At 42.3% G+C, this 26,261-nt stretch overlaps 1 protein-coding gene across 4 annotated transcripts in view; it reads right to left on the bottom strand.

The window, feature by feature from the left end:
* Positions 1–26,261, bottom strand: part of LOC144678972 (triple functional domain protein) — a 663,567-nt gene that overhangs the window by 314,867 nt on the left and 322,439 nt on the right. For all 4 annotated transcript variants that reach the window (XM_078539119.1, XM_078539117.1, XM_078539118.1 and 1 more), the window contains 3 exons: positions 22,992–23,114; positions 8,051–8,242; positions 1,745–1,914 (listed from right to left, as the gene is read on the bottom strand). In XM_078539119.1, the coding sequence (XP_078395245.1) occupies positions 1,745–1,914; positions 8,051–8,242; positions 22,992–23,114 (485 nt within the window). The remainder of the gene's footprint in view (positions 1–1,744; positions 1,915–8,050; positions 8,243–22,991; positions 23,115–26,261) is intronic.

Here is a 26,261-nt window from a genome sequence, read left to right as displayed (position 1 = left end):
ATCCCCCTCTCTTTCTCAACTGAAAACCCTGTAAACAGGAATGTTGAGCTGCCATTCCAGCCTTTCTTTCAGCAATGTCTCCATAATAGCCAAAACATAATACTCCCACACGTCAATCTGTGTTCTCAGCTCATCTGCCTTATTCACCTTAATACCTTCCATTGAAGTATATATATATATATATATATATATATATATAAAACCCTGTCAAACTCCATTGTTGACTATTTTCCAGCATTTGTTTTCCCTGTTTTCCAAAACGCTTACTAATTTTCTGCCTTCCATTTCCAACTTTTTGCCCCTCCCTTCTGAATCTACTCTTAGATTCCTATTCACTTACCAAACTAGTTTAAACCCTTCTCAACAGCACTAGCAAAACCCCCTGTGAGGATGCGTCCCAGCCCCTTTGAGATGCAAACTGCCCATTCATTAGCAGCACCAGGCATACCTAAAAATGAGATGCCAGCCTGGTGAAGCTACAATAAAGGACTACATGCTAAACAGCGGAAGTAGCATGCTACATGCAAAGTTAGATGATTCCACAACCAACAGATCAGACCTAAATTCTGCAATCCTGCCACATCTGGTCATAAATGGAGGAGGTGGCTCTAGAAACATTCCTGACCTCAATGACAGCAGAGTCCAGCACATCAGCACAAAAGACAAGATTGAAGTATTTGGAGCCATCATCACCCAGAAGTGCTGAGTGGATGGTAGAGGAGTCTGGTACATTGAGTATGATTCGGTGAGCATGACTATGTTAGGCTGTTGCTTGACTCATCTGTGGGACAGCTCTCCCAATTTTGGTACAAGACCCTTGACGCTAGGGTAGAGGGCTTTGCAGGGTCGACTAGACCGGAGGCATCTTTATTGTTTCCAGTGCAGAGATCAGTGCCAAGTGGTCCATGCAGCTTTATTCTTATTTAACTGGTCTGTAGCTGTTTGACATAACTGAGTGGCTTGCTAGGCCTTTTCAGGGGGCAGTTAAGACCACATTGCTGTGGATCTGGAGTTACAACTAAGCCAAACCAGGTAAGGACTGCAGATATCTTTCCCTGAAGGATATTAGCGAACCAGATGGGCTTTTATGACAATCTGGTAGTTTTGTAATCATCATTTTGTCACATACTTGTTGACCTCCAGAAAGTGTATTTAAGACCGAGATAGATAGGTTCTTGATTAGTAAGGGAATCAAAGGTTACGGGGAGAAGGCGGGAGAATGGGGTTGAGAAACTTATCAGCCATGATTGAATGGCGGAGCAGACTCGATGGGCCGAATGGCCTAATTTCTGCTCCTATGTCTTATGGTCTTATCATTACTAAGACTAGCTTTTTATTCCAGCTCTAATAATTAAATTTAAATTCCCCCAGCTGCCATGGTGGGATTTGTTTTAGCATCCCAAAGAAAGATTCTATTTTTGAACCACATTTCTCACTCTCATGCTACAGTTCAGTCTCAAAAGGAATATACTTAACTTCTGCAATAAGCTAGATTTTTACCATTGTTCATTTAGCAAAAATTCTGGGAGACTGCTACCTCTGTGCTAACTCTCCAAGTTTACACCGCTATAACAGCCTCGTTATCCCAGTGACAGAAACCTAAGCGTCGTTTTTCACCCATCTCTAATCCTGCCACTAGGACAAGAGGGGGGAATTTAGCTGTGCAAATTGAGATCAGGAACAGGGAGTTCGAACTAAATGAGACAGTGACAATCCTAAAGTTTGTAACAATCTGATTGCCAACCTCAACTGTTGGATTAGATCCTCCCCTTCTTTGATGACATTCACTGTCACTTGCAGGGTGGTCTGCTGCTGCTGCCCAAAGCGTTTGATCAAATCCTGCACTGCCTCCACAGATTCAGCATACACATCGTCCAGAAGCTCCTTCTGTAAATCCTCCAGCCACGTCCAGAGCTGCAAAACAGCAAACACACACAGACAAAACATTAACAATGTGATTGAGAACAGATTTGAGGGGGAAAAAAGGTCCAATTGAAGTGAGTTCTTACCACATTAGGTTAGGATTTTTTGCAGGTGGACGAGTGACCAGTCATCAGATTTCTTAAAAAACAGGCCTATTCCGTTGTATTGCCTGCTTTTTTTGCAGTCAAACACAATGAGCAATGGCTTTCCACTTAAAATTTACTGCGAAGTGATCTATTGATGGACTTTTTACAACAGCTAGAAATGCATTGCTGCTGCTATTAAATCAATATACTCACCTTATGAGGTTCAAGCTCATAGTCATGGTTAAACTGTTGAGATTACGTGGAGATGTAACAAAGGGAGCAGCTTTGGAAAAAAAAATTCCCACCAAATAACAAATTAAAATGTAAAGCTTCACACTACTCTGAAAAGCTGTCAGCATACTTAAAATTTGGGCAGCCAAGGTCACAGTATGGTGTGTCAAATTGCAACATCATGAATTGCTATAATCAAGGCTCAAACGTCCCATTCTGCCAAATTCCTAATAAACTGCAATGCAATGTCCATGATAGGAAGGGAAGGGTGTTTCTTCAATGTACTCTTAATTTCCTGCTAGCTGATGGCCAAAAGCCACATTATCTGTGATGTGGGTGGGAGAAAGTCTACTGCAACTTCTCATTTTAGTGACTGTCACTAGTCAACCCAGCAGACCTTTAAAGTTAGAGACATACACACACCATGATGGTTTTGAAATGTACTAAATTTCAGAACTAGCTTCAGAAGAATGATGATACAATTTGTCCTCATTTACCATTTTTTGGCTTATTTTCTTTTTAGAAATTCTGAGGGCACTTTGCTGGGGTTCCACTGTTTTTATTGATTCATTTACAGGGTGTGGGGCATCGGTGGCTAGGCCAGCATTTATTGCCCATCCCTAATTGCCCTTGAGGTGGTGTTGGTGAGCTTCCTTCTTGAACCGCTGCAGTCTATGTGATGTGGGTACATCCACAGTGCTGTTAGGGAGTTCCAGGATTTTGACCCACCTACAATGAAGGAACGGTGATATATTCCCAAGTCAGGATGTTGAGTGGCTTGGAGGGGAACTTCCAGGTGTGGTGTTCCCATGTGTCTACTACTCTTGTCCTTCTAGATGCTACCGGTCGTGGGTTTGGAAGGTGCTGTCTAAGGAGACGTGGTGAGTTTCTGCAATGCATCTCGTAGATGATACACACTGCTGCCACTGTGCTTCAGTGGTGGAGGTAGTGAATGTTTGTGGAAGGGATGCCAATCAAGTGGGCTTCTTTGTCCTGAATGGTGTCAAGCTTCTTGGGTGTTGTGGGAGCTGCACTCATCCAGGCAACTGGAGAGTATTCCATCACACTCCTGGCTTAGGCCTTGTAGATGGTGGACAGGCTTTGGGGAGTCAGGAGGTGAGTTACGTGCCACAGGATTCCTAGCCTCTGACCTGCTCTTGTAGCCACCTTATTTATATGGTTAGTCCAGTTCAGCTTCTGGTCAATGGTAACCCCCAGGATGTTGATAGTGGGGGATTCAGTGATGGTAATACCATTGAGTGTCAAGGGATGATGGTTAGGTTTTCTCTTGTTGGAGATGGTCATTGCCTGGCACTTATGTGGCGTGAATATTACTTGCCACTTGACAACCCAAGCCTGGATGTTGTCCAGGTCTTGCTGCGTTTGGACATGGGCTGCTTCAGTATCTGAGGAGTCACGAATGGTGCTGAATGTTGTTGAATCATCAGTGAAGGTCCCCACTTCTGATCTTATGATGGAAGGAAGGTCATTGTTGAAGCAGCTGAAGTTGTTTGGGCCTAGGATACTACCCTGAGGAGCTTCTGCAGCGATGTCCTGGAACTGAGATGATTGACCTCCAACAACCACAATAATTTTCCTTTGTGCTAGGTATCACTCCAACCAGCGGAGAGTTTTCCCCCTGATTCCCATTGACTCCAGTTTTGCTAGGGCTCCTTGATGCCACACTCAGTCAAATGCTGCCTTGATGTCAAGGGCAGTCACTCTCACCTCACCTCTGGAATTCAGCTCTTTTGTCCATGTTCGAACCAAGGCTGTAATGAGGTCAGGTGCTGAGTGACTGTGTCAGTAGCCCTCGCATTGTTCATCCAAGACAATTCTTTACATTAGCAGGTTGACAGCAAACACTCACAGCTGAGCTCAATTCAGCTCTCCTCCAACATCCACACATCCCTAAGATCCATAACTAAAAGTAATAAATTTAAAATACACTCAGCTGTTTTAAATGAAAATCTGCATCACGTTTCTCCTTCGCCCAATTATGTTGTACTCCCTTTCATCTCTCATCACTTCACTTTGTAACTCCAGACACCTCAACCACTGATTATTAAAATAATAACTTAACATGCACAGTAGAATGAACATCGTGACTAGAATTGTACAACTTATTATAGAACATTAATATAACAACATAATGCTGGGTGTTGTTGATAGCTTCACATATCTAGGCTCCACACTCACCAGCAATGCCACTTGATGCTGAAATCAACATATGCATATCAAAAGCTGCAGCTGTCATGTCCAGGCTGGGTAAGAGAAAGTGGAACAACAGAAACATGGCTGAGTGCACTAAACTGCGGGTTTACCAGGCCTTCATCCTCAGTGCACTCCTCTACTGTGGTGGTACTTGGGCAATATATGCTAGGCAGGAAAAAAGGCTGAACAATTTTCACCTTTGCTGTCTCAGACGTATCCTTGGTATCTCTTGGCAGGACAGGGTCACCAACACAGAGATCCTGGAACAGGCTAATTCCATCAGCATACACTCATTGCTAAGCCAACAATGTCTGCCCTAGCTTTGTCATGTTTATCAGATGGATGACGGTCACCCAAAGACTAACCACTGAGTCATGACTTCTTCAACCTCCATACTTCCACTACAAGGACACCTGCAAGTGAGATATGAAGAGGGTGGACTTTGACACTGACAACTGGAAGACAATCGATGGAGGCCATGACCTCTGGAGGTAAGGCTGTTTGAGGAAATATTGGAAGAGGCGAGCAGAAAACAAAAACCCAGCTGGGTGAGGAAAGGGCCCAGAGAAAACAGAGACCAGTGAATCATGCACCATCTCAGTGCACTATCTTCCTCTTCAGCAAATATGGCAGAGACTGCCATGCCTGAGTAGAGCTCTTGATCCACACCAGGTAACACTCAAAACAGAGTTGACCACCAGAGCGCAAACCATCATCTTAAAATTCAGGAGGCTACCACCGCCATTATAGAACAAAACAAAATACCATTAAACAAGTGTTTGGAATTATAACTTGAAAGTCACAAGGTCAATTTAAATTCTCCCCCACCACCCTGCCCCCAACCCACAGAGGTCAGTGGTTTACAATGGTGTAAATGCTTCCCCATTTCTTTACTGCCCTGATCTGACCAACTACCAATTTAAACCTTTGGCCACCCCACCACAGGTTCCTGTTTACTGACCCCACAACCCCTCCCCTGAGCATGATTCCCTTCCAGAGCAGTAGTAGTTCTGCCAGGGCCACAGCTCCTTGCCTCATTAAAGCCTTGGTCCATACATGGACAAAAGAGCTGAACTTCCGAGGTGAGGTGAGAGTGACTGTCCTTGACATCAAGGCAGCATTTGACCAAGTGTGGCATCAATGAGCCCTAGCAAAACTAGAGTCAATGGGAATCGGTGGGGGGGTGGGAACTCTCCATTGGCTGGAGTGATACCTAGCGCAAAGGAAGATGGTTGTGGTTGTTGGAGGTCAGTCATCTCAGCTCCATGACATCACTACAGGAGTTCCTCAGGGTAGCGTCCTCAACCCAACCACCTTCAGCTGTTTCATCAATGACCTTCCCTCCAACATAAGGTCAGAAGTGGGAACGTTCGCTGATGATTGCACACTGTTCAGTACTATTTACAACTCCTCAGGTACTGAAGCAGCCTGTTTCCATATGCAGCAAGATCTGAATAACATTCAGGCTTGAGAAGAAAGTGACAAGTAATATTTTTGCCACAAAAGTGAATCTAACCATTTGCCCTCAACAATCAACAGCATTACCATCACTGAATCTCCCATCAACAACATCCTGGGAGTTACCATTAATCAGAAACTTAACTGTACCAGCCATATAAATACTGTGCTACATAAGCAGTTCAGAGACTGGGAAGTCAGCAGTGGGTAACTTCTCCTGACTCCCCAAAGCATTACCCACCATCTAATAGGCACAAGTCAGGCATGTGATGGAATACTCTCAATTTCCTGAGTGGGTGCAGTTCCAGCAACTCTCAAGAAGCTTGACACTATCAACACAAAACAGCCCATTTGATTGGTACTTCATCCAGCACCTTAAACATTCACTCCCTCCACCACCAATGTACAATAAAAGCAATGTATACTATCAACATGATGCATTGCAACAACTTGCCAAGGTCTTTAAACAGAACCTTCCAAATGCACAACGTCTACTGCCTAGAAGGACAAGGGTTACAGATGCTTGAGAATACCATTACTTACAAGTTCGCCTCCAAGCCACACACCATCCTGACTTGGAACTATATTGCTGTTCCTCCGCTGTCGCTGGGTCAAAATTCTGGAACTCCTTCCCTAACAGGAGGGTGTACCTACACCACATTGACTGCAGCAGTCCAAGAAGGTGTGAGCCACCATCTTCTCAAGGGCAATTAGGCATGGCAATAAATGCTGTCCTTGCCAGCAATGCTCACCTCCCAAAAACAAATAAAAAGCTTGGACTTGCACATGATGTTTTTACCCAGAGCTATGACTTTGTAAACTAAATTTGGATTGTGCCAATTCAGCATGTGCAGTGTTCCAGGATGCATCAGTACCTTTCAGTCAGCTATACTGATAGAACTTTTGTTAGCTTCTGGCAGACCTCAGCAGAAAGAGAAACAACAGGACATCAAAGACCAGTGAGGCACACCATATTCTCTAACTTCAATAAAAATTGATTTTTATACGGCTAGTTCGCATTTTGTCCATCACACACCAGATGCAAAATAATCTCAAGAAAACGAAAACCAGCCCTAGAGTTTCAGGATGAATTAGTTAAGTACCTAAGATAAAAGCTTCACATTCTGATTCCAATTCTTGGCAGAAATTACCTGAGAGAATCAAAACATTTAATTACAGAACATACTTCCTCCCCACAACATGTCATTAAGGAATGTGGCTAGAAAACCATTCAAGTCCAACAAAAGTCCTGAAATGAACTCACCTCTGAGAACCCACCCAGAAGCTCCAGGAAATTATTCTCAAATAGGGCACCTGAACTAATCTTCCCCAGAACATTAGGGAACTTTCTGACTAAGCAGTTGAAAAGGGAAGTCCTGCACCTATTTAAGACAGAAAAGTAATCACTGGTCCCAGCAAAGATTACTGCTTTCTTCAGAAGGAGGACAACAACCCCAGCTGAAGTAGAGCCAATGCCATAAAATTTCTGAACAGAGAGCAACAAGCAAACCCTGGCACAAGCAAGAGATTAAATAAACAGCCATTGTCAACAGGAGTAGAAAAAACTCCTCTGACACACCAGGCTAACTATTTTGAGCAGGATGGCTAGAGAGCAAAACTCCCTCTCTCCTAATTCACTAAGGAGGATGCAGGCACTGGACTTCCTAATTTAGAATGAGATCCCAGTCAGGTAGAAACATCCAAAATTAGAGGATTCCTGGCCTAAATAGCTATCCAGCCAAATTCTACCAAGGCAATAGCTCATCAATGACTTTAACACTTAAGAGCATGTTAAAGAGACAAGCATTCTTCCAGGAATTTCCTTGTTAGTAACAATCAATGCTAATTCACAAAAAGCCCTGGTCCCACCAGCTTCTCATCCTGCAGACCCATATTTCTACTCAAAATATTGTTTAAGATCCCAGTCAGCAGACTGGACGCAGTTCCCTGACCATTAACACCACCAGCCAAACAGTGTCACAATTCATGTCCACAGGATATGTTTCCAGAGACAATTTCCATTACCAATCTGGTCACAGAAATTTCTAACGGAAAATGTCAACAGGACGTTTGTGCAGAAGTGGAATTTTCAATATACTGAACGAATTTACTTAATGGAAAATAAAACGTTGCCTCACCTCCTTGACATGAGTATGAAAAGAGACCGACATATCCAATAGGATCTTCCGCTGCTCCACTCTTCTCACAAAGTCCTGAATCCGATCTTCCAGTTGATGGGCTGCCTGGTAAATCTCTTCAGGGTCACACTCCCCAGTCTGAGCCAATTGCTCTGCTGCTTCCAGGAGTTTATCTGCATTGGTGTATGTGTTCTAAACAAGAAAAGAATGCGTCTATATTTCCTGGTATCATTCAGCGGAACTCCGCAACACAATATCAATTGTACAAAAGTGTTGCTAACTCTCAACAGGAGCTACTGTTTTTATACGAAAATGTTAACTTTCTATATTGAACTAGCAATTATTATAGAAATTTTGAGAATACACAAGAAAATTTGAACAGTTTTTGCTAAAAGATCTCGGTTTTCACATTAAATACAGAAAGTTTTCATCTTAGTTTAATTATGGACTACATGCTACACTTTTGCAACATGCTTGTGCTCTATAGAATGACAGGGTGGAATTTGCATAATTCCTTACATAATGAGCTCCTAATTTAAATTATGCCACAAAAGGAATGGATTTAATGAGAACTAGGTTTAGAGTAATGGAGAAAGAAACAGCGAGTGTGCAAGTAAAACACAGGATTACCTTCAATTAGTTCATACAAAAGCAAAATAGTGCAGCTGCTGGAAATCCGAAATAAAAACTGAAAATGCTGGAAATACTCAGCAGGTCAGGCAGCATCTGTGCAGAGAAACATAGTCAACATTTCAGGTAATAGTTCTGGTGAGGGGTCTTTTGTTAAATTGCAAACTTGGAGAGATAGAGTCTAGGAGCCCACTGATTCCATGTTTGGAATAAGCTTTGAACAATGGCAGGTGTGAATTCCAGAGGGGTGCAGTCTGGATATGTTGATCCCAGGAGGTGGCCACCCACCCAGGGTGATTCAATTAGAACTTTCCAGAAGCATGAGATAGTCTGTTGAATAAGCAAAGGTCACCTGACCTCTCAGCAGCCACCTTAGCCACCTTTGTGAGCACGGTCCATTTTAAAATATAAAAGACAATTCCAGAAGCTTCCACAGAAACACAGTCCATGTTTGAAATTATAAATAGAACATACCTTCACCAAGCATGACAAAGGGAAAGAGCAGCATGTATACTTTTAATATTTAAAAAATATTCTAGGAACCATACACATTTGGAAGCAAATTTGATATATTTTTTTTAAAGTTAGTGACAAAGACTTTTAACATTGATTCTACACTGGGACCCTGCTATAACAGTTTGCTGTGGTGTGGTACTCTGTATAACATGGGTCTGTCTTGGACTCAAACTTTGTTTTAAATAGAATTTGTCCAATGTGGTATCGAACCATGCTCAGCATGAAAGCTTCCAGCTCAGTAACTGAGTTCTGCTGTGGCAGCAGTAAAGGCATTTCAGTTGACCTCTACACCCCTGTTGGGAAAGAGGCAAGCCTGCTAGCGCTACTGCTGGTTGTCCATTAACCCCTACTGGATTGTGTATATATGTGTAAGTCTGAACACTCAGCACCAACAAAAGACACCGCAATGAGTGGGTCCATTACATATACATCTTCCTTGCCTGGGAGGAAATGTTGCTAATCTAGGAAACAAAAACATGAATGTATCTCTATCTTTTATACCCAGCTAGATTTTTTTCCCACCAAACACATCAGGGCCCCATTGTAACGCAGTCTCCTGAGGTGTGGAGCAAGGTCCCAATGTACTAGTAAACTTGCCAGCAATGCTTCATGTACTATGTTCACTGTCATAAGCAAATAAACCAGTTGTGAGCATCTAATTTTAAATCAGGCAGCTTGACTCTGATCGGTTAAGGCATTACCCTGAGGAATGAAACAGAGAATGGCTATCACTTATTTTGCTCAGCTAAAACAGGTGCAATGTTCTTTCTGTCTGCAAAGAACAGGGCCCTGTGTATTAATATATGAAGCTTCCAGTACATGCAACCGTGCCACACTGCAAGCCCGACTGACAATCTTAAATTGGTTGCCAGCATAATTTTTAGCACAGAGGATTATTTAGCAAATGTTGTCCAATTGTGGAATCACAACTAATGTTTGACACTGTTTTGAATTTTGCAAGCACGTGCTGGTTGGGTACGGTCTATACCTTGCCCATTGTGAACAGCAGAAGGGGCATGCTGTTTGATACGATCCACCAGTCTTTGGGACGTACGACACACATACCTAGCATCATACTGGCACTGAAATTCATATACCACATTACTCATTTGTGTGATAGGCAGAAGGTCTTTTTGGCTTGACAGCAGCATACGGGTTAGTGGCGAGTACCACTTGTGTTGATACTGCATAGTGACAGCTAATTTCACCTTTTCCAGATTCCTTGCCCTTCCAGGGTAATGACAGCCTTAGGCCCGTTCGTGAATGTGCGATATATAGGGGGGACAGCAGTTAGTGGTATTGTCACTGGACTAGTAATCCAGAGACCCAGGGTAATGCTCTGGGGACCCCATTCAAAACCCACCATGGCAGATGGTGAAATTTGATTTCAATTTTTAAAAAATCTGGAATTAAACATAAACCGTTGTCAATTGTCATAAAAACCCATCTGGTTCACTCATGTCCTGAAGAGAAGGAAATCTGCGTCTTTACCTGGTCTGGCCTACATGTGACTCCAGACCCAAAGCAATGTGGTTGACTCTTAAATATCCTCTGAAATGTCCTAGCAAGCCACTCTGTTCTCAAGGGCAATTAGGGATGGATAATAAATGCTGGCCTAGCCCATTAACGAAGTAAAAAAATACTGTGAAATGATGTGAATCAGGGTAGCCATTATCCCGCAGGACGTCTTTGATGCGCCCTACTTCAGCATCAAGTTTGCATGGTGAGAAAATGGCTTGGGCCCCATTTATGAGGTTGCCAATCTTATAGCCTGTGGAACTGCAAGAATCCTGATGCACGTATTGACCAGTGAAGGTAGGCTTGCAGTAGACCGTGGTAGAGAAACCTCTGGCAGATTTCTCAACTAGTGCGTCAACGAAGGGGAGTTTATTTCACTGCTCCATTTCAAAGGTGAATTTGATTGCAGGATGGAGCCCATTAAGACATATCCAGAAATTATTACATGCTGCTACGGATTTCGATATAGCAAACGTATCTTCCACATATCGGAAATATGCAAGTGGTAGGAGGTTAGGTGTCATTCCTTTGAAAACACATTTCTCATGGAACCCAACAAAGATGTTTAAGACAGCTGGGCCTAAAGGGGATCCCATGGCAACAACATCTATTTGAGCATGCATGGATGGTTAAAGCTGAACTTAACTGCATGAGTTGCCAAGCTCATAAGCTCAATGCATACTGATTCAAGCAATGGTGGTGGGTCTAGATCACCATGATATAGTGCCACAGCGCAAACATCTACAGCTTCCTTAAGTGGAACATTGGTGAATAGACTAGCAATGTCAAATAAGCGCTTGGACACAGCATTGCTATAGATATGCAAGTCCTGTGTGGCATTTGCAAATGTGAAGGAATCCTTCACCGTGTATCTGGAAAACTTGTTCAAAACTGGTTTTAACAACTCCCCCAACTATTTCGCCAATTCATGCTGTGCAGAACCAGTCATAGATAACAAAAACAGAAAATGCCAAAAACACTCAGCAGGTCTAATAGCATCTGTGGAGAAATTTTTTTTCCGAATCTGTCTGACTCTGCTTTTACCTTTGGTCATAGGTAAGATAGGACACAAAGAACATCACTTGTGTGTGTCTTGGGCAACCCATACATAGGTGGATGCAGTGAGCCATGAGGATGAACCATGTCATATATGTCATGCGGCAGCTCATTGCTCTTACATAAGTCCAGCAAGCATGTTTTTTAATAAAAACAAAAATAGCTGGAAAAACTCAGCAGGTCTGACAGCACCTGCGGAGAGGAATACAGTTACCATTTCGAGTCCATACAACTCTTCATCAGAACTAAGGAAAAATAGAAATGAGGTGAAATATAAGCTGGTTGAGGGGGGTGGGTCAGGTAGAGCTGGATAGGGGGCCAGTGATAGGTGGAGGCAAAGAAGCGATTGCCAAAGATGTCATTGCCAAAAGGACAAAAGGGTGTTGACGGTGGTGATATTAGCTGAGGAATGTGCTAATGGTGACATTAAGGGTAGAAAGCAGGACGAGCAAGTGACAGTTAGCCCTAGTGGGGGTGGGGTGGGGGGAAGGGATCGAAATAGGCTAAAAGGTGGAGATAAAACAATGGATGGAAGTAAATTTTAAAATAATGGAAATAGATGGGAAAAGAAAAATATTTTTTTTTACAATGATAAATTATTGGAAAAAGGGGGATCGGAAAGTGGGTGGGGATGGAGGAGAGAGTTCATGATCTGAAGTTGTTGAACTCAAATGTTAAGTCCGGAAGGCTGTAAAGTGCCTAGTCGGAAGATGAGGTGCTGTTCCTCCACTTTGCGTTGAGCTTCACTGGAACATTGCAGCAGGCCAAGGACAGACATGTCGGCATGAGAGCAGGGTGGTGTGTTGAAATGGCAAGCGACAGGGAGGTCTGGGTGATGTTCCACAAAGTGGTCACCCAGTCTGTGTTTGGCCTCTCCAATGTAGAGGAGACCGCATTGGGAGCAGCGAATGCAGTAGGTTAAATTGAGGGAAGTGCAAGTGAAATGCTGCTTCACTTGAAAGGAGTGTTTGGGCCCTTGGGCGGTGAGGAGGGGGGAAGTAAAGGGGCAGGTGTTGCACATTCTGCGGTTGCATGGGAAGGTGCCGTGGGAGGGGGTTGAGGTATAGGGGGTGATGGAGGAGTGGGCCAGGGTGTCCTGGAAGGAACGATCCCTGCAGAATGCCGCCATGGGGGGTGAAGAGAAGATGTGTTTGGTGGTGGCATCATGCTGGAGTTGGCGGAAATGGCGGAGGATGATCCTTGGAATGTGGAGGCTGGTGGGGTGATAAGTGAGGACAAGGGGGACCCTATCATGGTTCTGGGAGGGAGAGGAAGGTGTGAGGGCGGATGAGCGGGAGATGGGCCGGACACAGTTGAGGGCCCTGTCAAGCATGTTTTTTAGCTTACTTTCGAGCAAGGCTGTCCAGTCATGTTGAGCGGCAGGTCCAATGGATATAAATTTGGACCCGTCATTTAGAATGGCATGCATTTTGTTGATATAATCACGCTTGTTAAGAATGACTATTCCTGTTCCTTTATCAGGTTTACCGATGTGTATGTCCGAGTTGGTCAAAAATATTTTAAACTAGCTGTTTCACGTCGCTACTATGCAACAGCAACACGAGTGGTGTTCGCCACTAACAGGATGCTGCCGTCAAGCCAAAAAGATGCTTTGCCTATCACACAAATGAGTAATATGGTATATGAATTTCAGTGCCAGTGTGATGCTAGATATGTAGGCCATATGTCCCAAAAACTGGTGGATCGTATCAAACAGCATTTCCCTTCTGCTGTTCGCAACAGGCAAGGTACAGGCCGTACCCAACCAGCGCATGCTTGCAAAACTCAAAACACAGTGTCCAACATTAGTTGTGATTCTGCAATTGGACAACGTTTGCTAAATAATCCTCAGTGTGCCAAAAATTACGCTGACAACCAATTGTCAGTCAGTCTTGCAGAGTGGCACATTTGCATGTACTGGAAACCACATATATTAATATACAGGGCCCTGTTCTTTGCAGGCAGAAAGAACATGTACACGCATTGTGCCTGTTTTAGCTAAACAAAATATGTGATAGTCACTCGCTAGTTCATTCCTCAGGACAATGCCTTAACCAGAGTCAAGCTGTCTGATTTAAAATTTCAAACAATGCTTGGTAGTTAAATGCCGGTCACCATTAGCTGGTGCATTTTCTATGGCAACGCCTCTACCAATCAGCACTATCTTCTCATACAGTATATAGCTTTTGCTTCCCCTGACATTGGTATTCTTGCAATTGTCCTGATGAGTGCTTCCACAAAATGTCTTTTCTCAGCGATACAAAAGGTAAATCATGACTAACGAACTTGGTTGAATGTTTTGAAGCAGTATTAAATATGGTAGACGAAGAAGTGCCTGTGCATGTTATTTATATAGCACATATAATATATATTTATATTTCTGGCCTATAGAAGCCATTCAACAAGGTTTTACAAAATAAACTGTTGACAAAAATGTTTGGATTTTGAGGCAAACCATTGGATCTGTACTAGGGCAAAAGCTTTTTATATATATATATATATATATTTTATATATCAGAGAATGGCTACAGGACAGAAAAGGCCTTTCAGCCCATCATGTCCATGGCAACTCTCTGCAAGAATAACTCATCTAGCCCCACTCGCCCATTCTTTTCGAGTAGCCTTGCAAATTTTCTCCCTTCAGGAATTTCTCCAATCCCCTTTTGAAAGTTACAATTGTCATTGCCTCCATCACACTCTCAGGCAGTGCATTCCAGATCCAAATCACTTGCTATGCAAAAAATGTTTTTCTTGTGTTGCCATCGCTTCTTTTGTCAACCACCTGAATTCAGTGTCCTCTGGTTCTCGACCTTTCCACCAATGCATACAGTTTCTCTCTTTCTGCGCTGGATAGACCTCTCATGATTTTAAACACTTCTATCAAATCTCTTTTCAACTTCCAATCTATTCACAGAACTGAAGCCCCTCATCCTTCGAGCCATTCTCATAATTTTTTCTGCATCCTCTCTCATACCTTCACATCCTACCTAAAGTGCAGTGCCCAGGACTGCTCATAATATTCCAGTTGAGGCAGAGCCAGGTTTTTATTAAAGTTCATCATAGTTTCCTTGTTTTACACTCATCAATCCATTATATTACCTTATCAAAAGAAAACTCAATCAAATTAGTTAAACAGAGTTTGCCATTAACAAGTCTATGTTGGCTTTCTCCAAATAATCTCAACTTCTCTAAGTGGCTGTCAATTTTGTCTTGGATAATCATTTCTAAAAGCGTTCCCATCACTAAGATTACATTTACTGGCCTGTAGTTGCTGGGTTTATCTCTACACCTTCTTTCATACAAGGGTATAATATTTGCAATTTTACCGTCCTCTGGCACCACCCCCATATCTAAGGAAGATTGGAAGATTATGGTCAGCACCTCTGCAAATTTCCACCCTTACATCCCTCAGCATCCTTAATGCATCCCAATCGGTCTTGGTAACTTATTAATTCTAGAGAAAGAGCTTGCTTCTCTTTTTCAGCCTACATAGTTGGCTTTCAGCAATGCAAAGAGATCCCAGTGTATAAGTTTCTCTGGGTCAGTATTCAGCAACTCCATTGGCAAGTCCTCAGCTGTGCCTCCTTGTGACAACAAATGAAAGCTGAGAGCCTTGCATCTCAGGCTAAAGCTTCAGAAGCACTCAGAGGAGGTCTGGCCCGCAGACCTGGCATGTGGACATGCCCTGGCACTCATAATCCAAACTCCCAACTATCGCTGAATAGCTCTAGTGCCTTGTGGATACATCGGGAGAGTTAAAGGCTAAGGGAGTAAACATTGACAAAAGATCTGGAGTGGAGCCCAAAGGCTGCCTGATGTCTAAATATGTCATCTTTTCAGCAACTCCTGCAAATGAGCCAGTGCAAAACGTAGTGCTTTGCATTCCTTTGGACTCAACTCAGGAGATCAAGAGGGCGACCCTGACATTTGGGCAGCCAAAGGTGTCCATAAATTTTGTCCAGGCTTGCACCCTGGAAAGGACGCTCCAGTTTCACTGCAGAACGTTAACACAACACAGAAGACAGCAGTTACCAGTGATAAGCCCAACTCGACTGGCATAGAGAATGGGTGCTACGAGCTGTCTCCAATGGTGGGAGGGACAGTCATGTCCCACTGTACAGCCACCGCCCACCTCAAGTTAAGCAGCCCGAGACTACTAACGCACTGACCTGCCACGGTCCATCTGCTTCAATGGATGCTTGGAGCTTAGAGTTTCTGCTCAACAAGTGGATGCAATCCTTCGCAGCAAGCGAACAAACAAAAGAAACAAATAGAAGATGCAAACATAATCTAAAAACAAAATACTGCGGATGCTGGAAATCTGAAACAAAAAAGAAAAAATTCTGGAAAAGCTCAGCAGGTCTGACAGCATCTGTGGAGAGAAAGATAGAGTTAACGTTTCGAGTCCATATGACTCAAAAAGAAAAGCTCTGAAGAAGAGTCATACAGACTCGAAATGTTAACTCTATCTTTCTCTCCACAGATGCTGTCAGACGAGTTTTTCTGGCATTTTTTCTTTTTGAAGAAGATGCCAACACTTTGAATGGCAAGCTGGAATGTTAGGACCATGTGCACAGGATTAACAGACGACTTGCAGCAGATCCATAATGCACACAATACAGCCATGATAACCACTGAACTTGACAGGCTGAATGTTGACATAGCTTCCCTCAAGAAACCAGGCTTACCGAGAGCAGATTACTGAAAGCAAAACGTTACACATTCATCTGGCAGAGGAAGAGTTCAAAGGAACCACATGAACAAGGTGTAGGCTTTGTTGTAAGGAACTCGCTCCTCTCAATGATAGGCCTGCACTCCCACCCTGCCCCAAACATATGGTTCAGAACGCGTTCTCTCCACCTCCCTCTCAACTAAAACAAGGCTAGTTAATCTCAGGAGTATCTACGCTCCAAAACTGTGCTCTACAAGTTCTATTAGAGGCTTAAGATTGCTATCAGCAGAATCCCTAAGTCAGAACATCTTTACCGTCTGGGGCATTTCAACACGAGTGGGTGCAGACCATGAGACACGGCCCTCTCACCTTGGATATCATGGCCTGGGAGAGATAAATGAGAGTGAATAGAGAATGCTTGAGCTTTGCTGCTACCATGAGCTTTGTGCAACTAAAACCTTCTTTAAGAACAAACCATGCACAAGGCATCCTGGAGACAACCAAGGTCAGGGCATTGGCACCAGCTGGATCTGATCATCACCAGGTATGACTCTCTGAACAGCATTCTCAACACATGCAGCTACCACAGCATTGGATGTGATACAGATTACTCTCCAGTGGGTACCAGGGTTAGAATGCAACCCTTGAAGCTTTTTCATTCAAAGCAGAAATTCCATCCTTGTGTCAATGTCAGCCATCCTCACCGACCTTGTATCAGCTTCAGCCACACTGTCTACCCAAATAAAAACCATCAGTTCTACGACTCTATTGAAGAGGCGCTCTCTAGCATTCCCATACAGAGTGCAGGAGCAAAATTGAACATACTTCAAGGTACTGCATTCTCAACATTTGGAAAGCAAAAGCGCTAAAATGCTGACTGATTCAAGGCTGATTTCACTGTAATTGAACTTGTCATTGAAGCCAGGTTGGCCACTCTCATTAATTACAAGAGAGATCCAAGCAAAAAAATCTTGGAATGCACTAAGAGCCATTCAAAGTAAAGTCCAACAAACTGCTGAGTGGTGCGACAATAACTAGCTACAACTTAGCCAGAATATCCAGATGTCCTTTGACACAGGGAATGCTTGGGGTATGTATGAAGGGATAAAAAAGGCAACAGGTCCATTAACAAAGAAAACGGCTCTATTGAAAACAAAGAGGTGGTCATCACTGATTGTAATAAACAGCTGGAGAGATGGACTCTACTTTGAGCTGTATTATAGGGAGGACACTGTCACCGAGGAAGGCTTAGACACCATGGAAAGCCTGCCTGTCATGGCAGAGCTGGATATTGAACACACAGTAGAGGTGCTTAGCAAAGTTATTGACTCACTTGCTATGGGCAAAAATCCAGGTGCTGATGCTATACCGTCTGAACTCATCAAGCACGGGAAACCCGCACTCCGACAGCATCTGCACTATCTTCTCTGTCTCTGCTGGAGGGAAGGGGCAGTTCCCCAGGATATATGTGACGCAAACACTGTGACCCTGTATGAGAACAAGGGTGACCACAACAATTGCAACAAATATCGAGGCATTTTCCTGCTGAGCACTGTGGGAAAGTATTTGTCCTGTTGCCCTGTAAGACTGCAGATCTTGGCTGAATACAGCTACCCTGGGTCCTTTTGTGGTTTCAAGATCTACAACTGACAATTCTGAGTCCAGCAGCTGCAAGAGAAACATGGTGAACAAAGAAGACCATTGCCTTCATCAATCTCACTAATGCATTCAACCAGCTCTCAAAAGGTTTTCACTCCATTAGGTAAGAGATTTGGGGCTCAGGTAAAGGCGCAAAGTGAAGCTTGCCAGCAATTCTATGCTTGAGAGATAAGATGCTGTTGTGCTTTGCAAACACAACAGGTTAGCAGTGATGTAGATAATCTATGTTGCAAGTGTGCACAGCCTTCTAGGACTTTTCTTGCTTTCATGGAATGTGAGCGTCACTGGCAAGGCCAGTATTTGTTGCCGATCCCCAATGCCCTCGGAACTTGGTCACATAAATGTTGAACCTGAAATACAAAACACTTTCTCCACAGTTGCTGACTGATTTGTTGTGCATTTCCAGCTTTTGCATCTCCAGCAGTATGTTTTAAACTTTGTAGCAATGGTCCTCTAATCAGAGTATTATTTCACAGTAGGAAAGAACTGCATAGCTTGGTCACAGAATGAACTGCAAAACTCTTTCTCATGCTGAAACAAACTAATCTGATCAACACAATACCCACTGATCATTATAAACAAACACAACCAAGGAGTTTTATCAACTGTAGCCAGACTAGATTTCCAGAAGCAATCATCAATAAAGATAACACTAAACATTACTAAATGAAATGACTCACAAATAATGTGGCAGTAGCAATAACAAAATGCTTAATTTAGACAAAATGTAGTCATCTAAGTGAATTTATGACTAAATGAAGTTGGTGACAGAACTGCAGAAAATGCTGGAATGACACATCAGCATCTGAAAAGAGGAGGTTAATGGTTTTGGTGTCGGCCCTTTCTCAGTTTATGGTATTTTCTGTTTTTTTATAACTTAAGATCATTGGCAAATATGGTTTCAGAGCCTTGATCAAGGGTAACTGAAAACAAATCTTCACTTTTAGTTAATTACAGATCTCCAATTCAATAAGCTGAGGCCAACTGTCACCAGGTGGTGCTGTAGTAACAAAGCAACTTCTCCAAAAATGGAAGAAATGGCTTGTAAAGAAGATTTCGGTCAACATTACTTCAGTAGCGATTATGCATGTTTGTAATCAGTGTTTTTAAATACAAAGGAAAACTACTGCCGGGACAGGGAGTGAGATGAGAGAATAGAGAGAGAGAGAGACATGCATTTATATCCTGTTTTTCATGACCACCGGGTGTCTCAAAGTACTTTACAGCCAAGTAAGTACTTTTTGAAGTGTAGTAATTGTTGTACTGCAGTGACGTAATGTAGGAAACACAGCAGCTAATTTGCGTTCAGCAAATTCTCACAAACAGCAGTGTGATAATGACCAGTGATGATAATTGAAAGACAAACATTGGCCAAGGCACAAGGGAAAGCTCCCCTGCTCTCCTTCGAAATAGTGCCTTGGGATCTTTTACATCCACCTCAGCATGCAGATGGGTCCTCAATTTAATACAAAACAAAAACAGAATTACCTGGAAAAACTCAGCAGGTCTGGCAGCATCGGTGGAGAAGAAATCAGTTAACGTTTCGAGCCTTCACGGCCCTTCGGCAGAACTGAAGCATAGTTAGGAGAAAGGAAAAATATAAGCTGGTTTAAGGTGGTGGTGGGGGGGGGGGGGGGAGAGAAGAGAGAAGTTGAGGGTGTGGTGATTGTGGAGATAAGCAAGCCGTGATAGCCTCAATTTAATGTCTCATCTGAAAGATGGTACCTCCAACAATGCAACCTTCTCAGTGCTGCATTGGAGTGTCAGCCTTGATTTTTGTGCTTAAGGCCTGGAGTGCGACTTGAACCCAGAGCCTTGTGGTTCAGAGGCAAGGGTGGTACCAGGAAAAAAAGAGTAGATGTTTCAGGTCAATAATGTTTCTTCAAAACTGGAAAAAGTCGGGATGCAACAAGTTTTAAGCAAGTGCAGAGGTAAGGAAAGGAGTGGCAGGAGGAGAGAACAAAAGGGAAAGTCTGCGAAAGGCGGGAGAGATTAAATGATAAAAGGAATGATGGTGTAAGTAAAAGGAAACAGTAACTTTACTTTAAGTGCTGATTCAAATGCTTGCCTGATTCACTTCATCATAGAAGGCCTGGGTCAGGATATTTTTTAGGAGGCCAACATTTGTAAATCAGAGGAGAGAACAAAATAGTGGTAGAGTTTCTATAGGAGGGTTGGATTGGAGAGATGGAGGGAAAAACTAATTCCATAAACAAAATTATTATGCCTCATCTGTAAAGGAAGTATTTTCATCTTGGCGGAAATCTCACACAAAATATACTGGGAACTCTCTCAGGAGTAGAAATGAAGATGGTAATTTACAAACAAGAAAGATTCTTCAAAAACATTCAAATGAATTGATTTCTGAGATGGGAACAATTTGCTTCTGTGCCTTAGGTGTGCTTTTAGGCACTCCCTGTAATGTACAAGGCTGGCATTTTATTTTGAAGAAGCCTTTTAATAAGGCTTGCAACTTGTAACTTTCTGTTGATTTAAATTTTTGTTTAAAGAGAACAAATTTATCACAAATCAATAACTTTAAGAGCAGTGACGCAGAATAAACAAAGTTTCCAAGTGAACAACACTGCAAAACTGACAGCTGTAAGTTGACTCATATCAACTTGGCTCAGTGATTGCACTCTCGCCTCTAATCTAGTGGGAATTGGTGACTTTTTTTTAAAAAAAAGATGAAGCTCTATGCATGTTTAATCAAGTCAACTTGGTGCCATGCTGTGTTTGCAAAGCAAAGTATCTTCTAACTCAAGCATAGAATTGCACACAGGCTTCCTTTGTACATTGGGATGTGTCTCAAATCCCTCACACAAAGTTAACCATTTATTTTCCTGTCCATAAACCCACAGAAATATCAGTCCCTGCTTGTCCTATTGGGATAAGTTATAATGTAGTTAAACAAGTCGCCCATCTCTGCCAAGCTACAGCCCATCTGACGCTGAAACCTTTACCCTTGCCTTTTTCACCTTCAGATTCCATTTTGCCAATGCTCTCTCTGCCAGCCTCTCATCCCCCATTCTCCATAAACTTCAGCTGATCCAAAAACTAGCTTCGCATATCCTAACCCGCACCAAATCACCAATTACCCGAGCTCATTGGCCTACACTGGCTCCCATTTAAAATGTTTTCCTAGCATCTCAAGCTCTCCAACTGTTCAGAACATTTAAATAGTGACTTAGCTACATCCATCTTTTTGTATGGATGATAAATTGCTTTTATCTAAGAAGAATGCACATGATTTGAAAACAATATGCCTAAATTAGCATTATTGACAGCAAAATGTTATGTTACCAATTAAATATAAAACATATGTTAATGAATTCCAGTTTCAATAGAAGGAAGAAATAGATTTAGAGGGGGAAAATATTGCCCATGAGGGAATGGAGAGCAACAAGAATGTTTGGAGAAGCCAGACAGAAAAAAATAATGGGAAAATTTTAAAGAAGTCAAGCAGAGGGATACAGATTAATCTTCAAGCTCCAAAGCTTGAACTAAGTCAGAAAACAAAGCTAAGGTGAAAATATAGTTATTGTTGAAATATTATGACTGTGAGAACTGAACTCAAAGAGTTCTAAATTGGCTTTGCTCATGCCGATTATGGCATTGTCTAAGGAACTTGTTGACATTATTTCCTGATCATGTTTCTCTCTAGAATTTTCTTTACATTTTATTTCAATTACAATTTTAAAAGATTATTATTCCAGCAGATTGTCACCCTGGCTTCCCCAAAAGAGCCAACATTTTGAATCGTAATGATTCTGACCATAAAGTAATAGGAAATGATGGATGCAATCCATCCCATTATGATGTCAGCCACCTAAATAATATGGAGGAAAGTGGACATGTTGGTTTGGGTTAGATGAGTGCGTTTTAAAACAATGATATCTTCAAGAGTACTGTGGGGACAGTGCAATTAGTTAAAAAATAAATTCCAGAATACTGCTACTTTACTTGCCTTTAAATACTTGCTTCACAGCACATACACCCACAAAGTGTTTGATCTGATGAAGCCCACTGAAAAATGGTGATTTCTGAATTAAGTTTCTAAATAGCATAATCTCACTGCCCAACATACTGCAGGCATTAAATGCCATAAAAGTTTTTGAAAACATCCTTTTATATTATCCCAAACAGCCATGTTTCCGATTAATGAGAATAGTTGTGGTACATAATGTGAAAGGTTTGCTTCTTAAGATTATATTGATTTATCCCTTCTTCTGCAAATTTGCAAAAACACTACCAAAGTGTTAGAAATTGGAAATTGGAGACAACTTAAATGCATCACTGAAGCAGAAATAGGAACACTTGCATCAGCTCTTTCAAATCAACTGCAAAAATCACAAAAATTTAGAAATAAAACCACTTCTTGTTTCTGTGCACCAACTAGTAAATTCAATAAAAATTAAAATATGAAGAGTCAAAGAAAGTATAAACAGCTGAGCTAGAGTTCAAAGAATTAACACAAAATAAACACTGGACATAGCATATGGACCATCAAAATACTTAGTAAGTTAACTAATCCTAAAAAAAATATAAATAATATATATAAAACATAGAAAATAAAAGCAGCACTTACATCTGTTCCCCAAAGATATTCAGTAGTCTCAGGAATTTGGTAGAAATTAGAGTTATTCATGGAGGGCTAATATAATTGAAATTGACTTAACTGGTGACAATACACTGAACAACTGCAGTGTCAAAAGTAGAAACACAGCTGAAATTGAGGTGGCATAGGAAAAAAAAAGTGCTGAAAATATGATATAAAAGATAATTCTGTAACAACCTTTAGCATCTCCTTGAAAAATTCAAACATTTAGCTCTTCATCCTCCAAACTTGCATGATTAAGGGTATTTAATACAGGCTTTGCATATCCTCACCTGCGCAACTTCTTCAAAATCCTCATGCCGTTTCTGTAAAGCCCTGGCTCTGTGTAGCGATTTCCCCACTCCAGTGTGTTTGCTGAGAAAGGCCTCTCCATGGTTTTCAATCCAGTCCAATACCTGCAAAATTTAATGAAAGCACTCAATTAGGAACACACTATCAGATATTTTGACCAAAGCAATGATCATAAAATGGTAGCAAAATACTGCGGATGCTGGAAATCTGAAATAAAAACAGGAAATGCTAGAAAAACTCAGGTCTGGCAGCATCTGTGTAGAGGAAACGGGTCATAAAATGAATTCTAGTGATGATCAATGTATTCAGTTTTTGTAATAAATACAATGATCAACTAAGATAAAGAACATTCTTAGTCAGATCAATCTCTTTTCATATTAATCAACTACAGTTGACATGCTCTGGGCTGCTGTAATGAAGAGACCAAAACAATAACAACAATGAGAACAATTTGCACTGATAGGGATGAATTTAATGCCAACAGTGGTGGTCCAACACTGGGCTGGGAAGCTGTGAGCAATGCACCTCAGCCATTTTCGGGAGCCCCTCCACACCAACCACCGCCCCACCAAACCCAGCCCTCAAGCCTGCAGAGAGGCTGCCTGCTTTTACTGGGCTGTCTCCCCTCATGAAGAAGCTTCCCCTCCCCACTGGCGGTGACAGGAAGGGACACTTAAGTGGCCCTTAATTGGCCATTTGAGAGCCTCAATTGGTTTCCGGGTGGGAATGCTGTCCTTGACCTTCCGTGCCGCTGATTCAGCTACACAGAGTTGGGAAAGGGAACGGGCAATCCAACCACGCCTTCCCTTCCGATTCCCACCTCCCGGCCCAGTCCCATAGGCTGGATTAAATTCCATCCATATAATGCATTTAACATAGAAAAAAGTCCCAGAGACACTGTTTGTTTGATTTGGGGTATTACAGATGGTATATTTGCTGAATGGTCAGACCATTGGTTTCTCAGGAGCATCATGTTATTGAAAGTAACAACTAAAGTGCTATGACACAATCAAACCACAAAGAAAGCTTGATGTAACTATTCTAAAAGACACGGCCCTGAAACAGGAACTGGAACAAAAACATTGAAGCTTCTTGGGAGAAGTTAAGGGATGTCACTCATAACATGGCATCTGAGGTCCATGGGTTAATCAAACGGAAGCACCAAAGCTGGTTCAACAAGAATGACCAAGATATAGCCAAGCTATATGCTTACATGCACAATACTCACAGATCCTATACATCTGACAAAAAATCACCAGCAAGAAAAGCCAGATACCATCAAGCAAAATACATACGGAAGGTTAATCTAAGAGAGATGAAGAACTGATGGTAGGAGAACAAGGCTGCAGGAGCTTCAGGAAGCTGCTGATTAGCACGGCCTGATGGCTCTCCATAAAGGTCCCCAAACCAATGGCACGACACCTGTCCCCTCAGCAGATGGAAATCAGCTCCTAACAAACAGACATCTCTCTCATTGGGAAGAGAACTTCAACAATCTCCTGAACCAAGAATCCATGGAGTGCAACGATGCCATTGAATCATTTCAATAGCATCGCATTCTGGACAACCATGCCCTCGATCTATCTCAAGCCAAAGTCACCAAGGGCATAAAGTGGATAAGTCTCTGGGAGCCAATGGCATTCCACATTAAGTATTCAAGTACAGAGGTGCTCACACGATTAGAAAACTCATTAGTCTCTTCTGCTTAATGTAGGAGCAGGGCATTGTGTCCCAGGATTACAAGGATGCTTCCATAACTCACCTGTACAAACACAAGTCCATCTGTGACAATCATCCTTTCACTTCTCTCCACTGCAGGAAAAATTCTCGCAAGGGTTATTTGCAACAGGATTGTCACTCATCTTACAAAATCAGTGTACCCGAAATCACAGTGTGGTTTCCATGCTAGATGAGGAACAATCGCATGATCTTTGTGGCACGTCAAATTCAAGAAAAGTCCCAAGAACAGAATAAGGACCTCTACCTTGTGCTCCTTGACCCGACCAAGGCCTTCAACACAGTAATTTGTGAACACCTGTGAAAGGTACTATACAAATATGACTTCCCTGAAAAGATGATCAGGGTTATCCATTCATTTCATGATGTTATGATAGCCAGTATGATACAGAATCGTGCCTCATCAGATGCCTTTCCTGTCACTAATGGCACCAAGCAAGGTTGTATAATAGCTCCAGTTCTGTTTGTCATCTACTTTTCCGCTATGCTCTTACAGTCATAACAGCACAGGAGGGGGCCATTTGGCCGACTGAGTCCAGGCTAGCTCTCTCTAGAGCAATCTAATCATTCCATTCCCCTGCTCTATCCCCATAGCCCTGAAAGTCTGTTTCCCTCAAGTGCCCATCCAATTTCCTTTTGAAATCATTCCTCATCTTCACTTCCACCACCATAACGACAGCGATTTCCAGGTATCCACTTGCTACGTTAAAAAAAAAGTCCATCCTCACATCCCTGCTGGAGCTCTAGCCCAAAACTTTAAATCTGTGTCCCCTAGTCCATGTATCATCAGCTAATGGGAACAGCTTTTCTTTATCTATCTTGTCCAAGCCTTATAACCTTGTATACCTCTATCAAATCCCACCTCAGTCTCCTTGGCTCCAATGAGAACAACCCCAGTTCTCCAACCTAAGTTTGTAGTTAAAATCCCCCATCTATGGAACCAATGGTAAATTATCTCTGCACCCTCTCAAGGAACCGCATATCTTTCCGAAAGTGTGACGACCAGAACTGGATGCAATACTTTAGTTGTGGCCTAACCAGAGCTATATGCAGGTTCAGCATAACTTCCCTGCTTTTGTACTCAATATTTGTATTTATGAAGTCCAAGATCCTATATGCTTTGCTAACTACTGTGTCAATATGTCCTACCATGTTCAAAGACTAATGCACATGAATTCTCAGATCTCTTTGTCCCTATACACTGTTTAGAGCTGTGTCATTTAATGTACTGCCTCTCCTTATCCCTTCTGTCGAAATGCATCAGCTCCTCTGTATTAAATTCCATCTGACACTTGTCTGTCCATTCTGCTAGCCAACCAGTTTTTAAAATTCTTTCACAGGATGCGGGCATCGCTGGCTAGGCCAGCATTTATTGCACATCCTAAAGAGCCCTTGAGAAGGTGATGGTGACTCGTCTTCTTGAACTGCTGCAGTCCAAGTGGTGTAAATACATCCACAGTGCTGTTAGAAAAGGAGTTCCAGGATCTTGACCCAGCAACAGTGAAGAAACAGTG

The sequence above is a fragment of the Cetorhinus maximus genome, chromosome 3, assembly GCF_964194155.1.
Source record: "Cetorhinus maximus chromosome 3, sCetMax3.hap1.1, whole genome shotgun sequence".
Taxonomy (NCBI): Eukaryota; Metazoa; Chordata; class Chondrichthyes; order Lamniformes; family Cetorhinidae; genus Cetorhinus; species Cetorhinus maximus.
The sequence above is the reverse complement of the archived record's forward strand: the minus strand, read 5'-3'. Positions and strand labels throughout refer to the sequence as shown.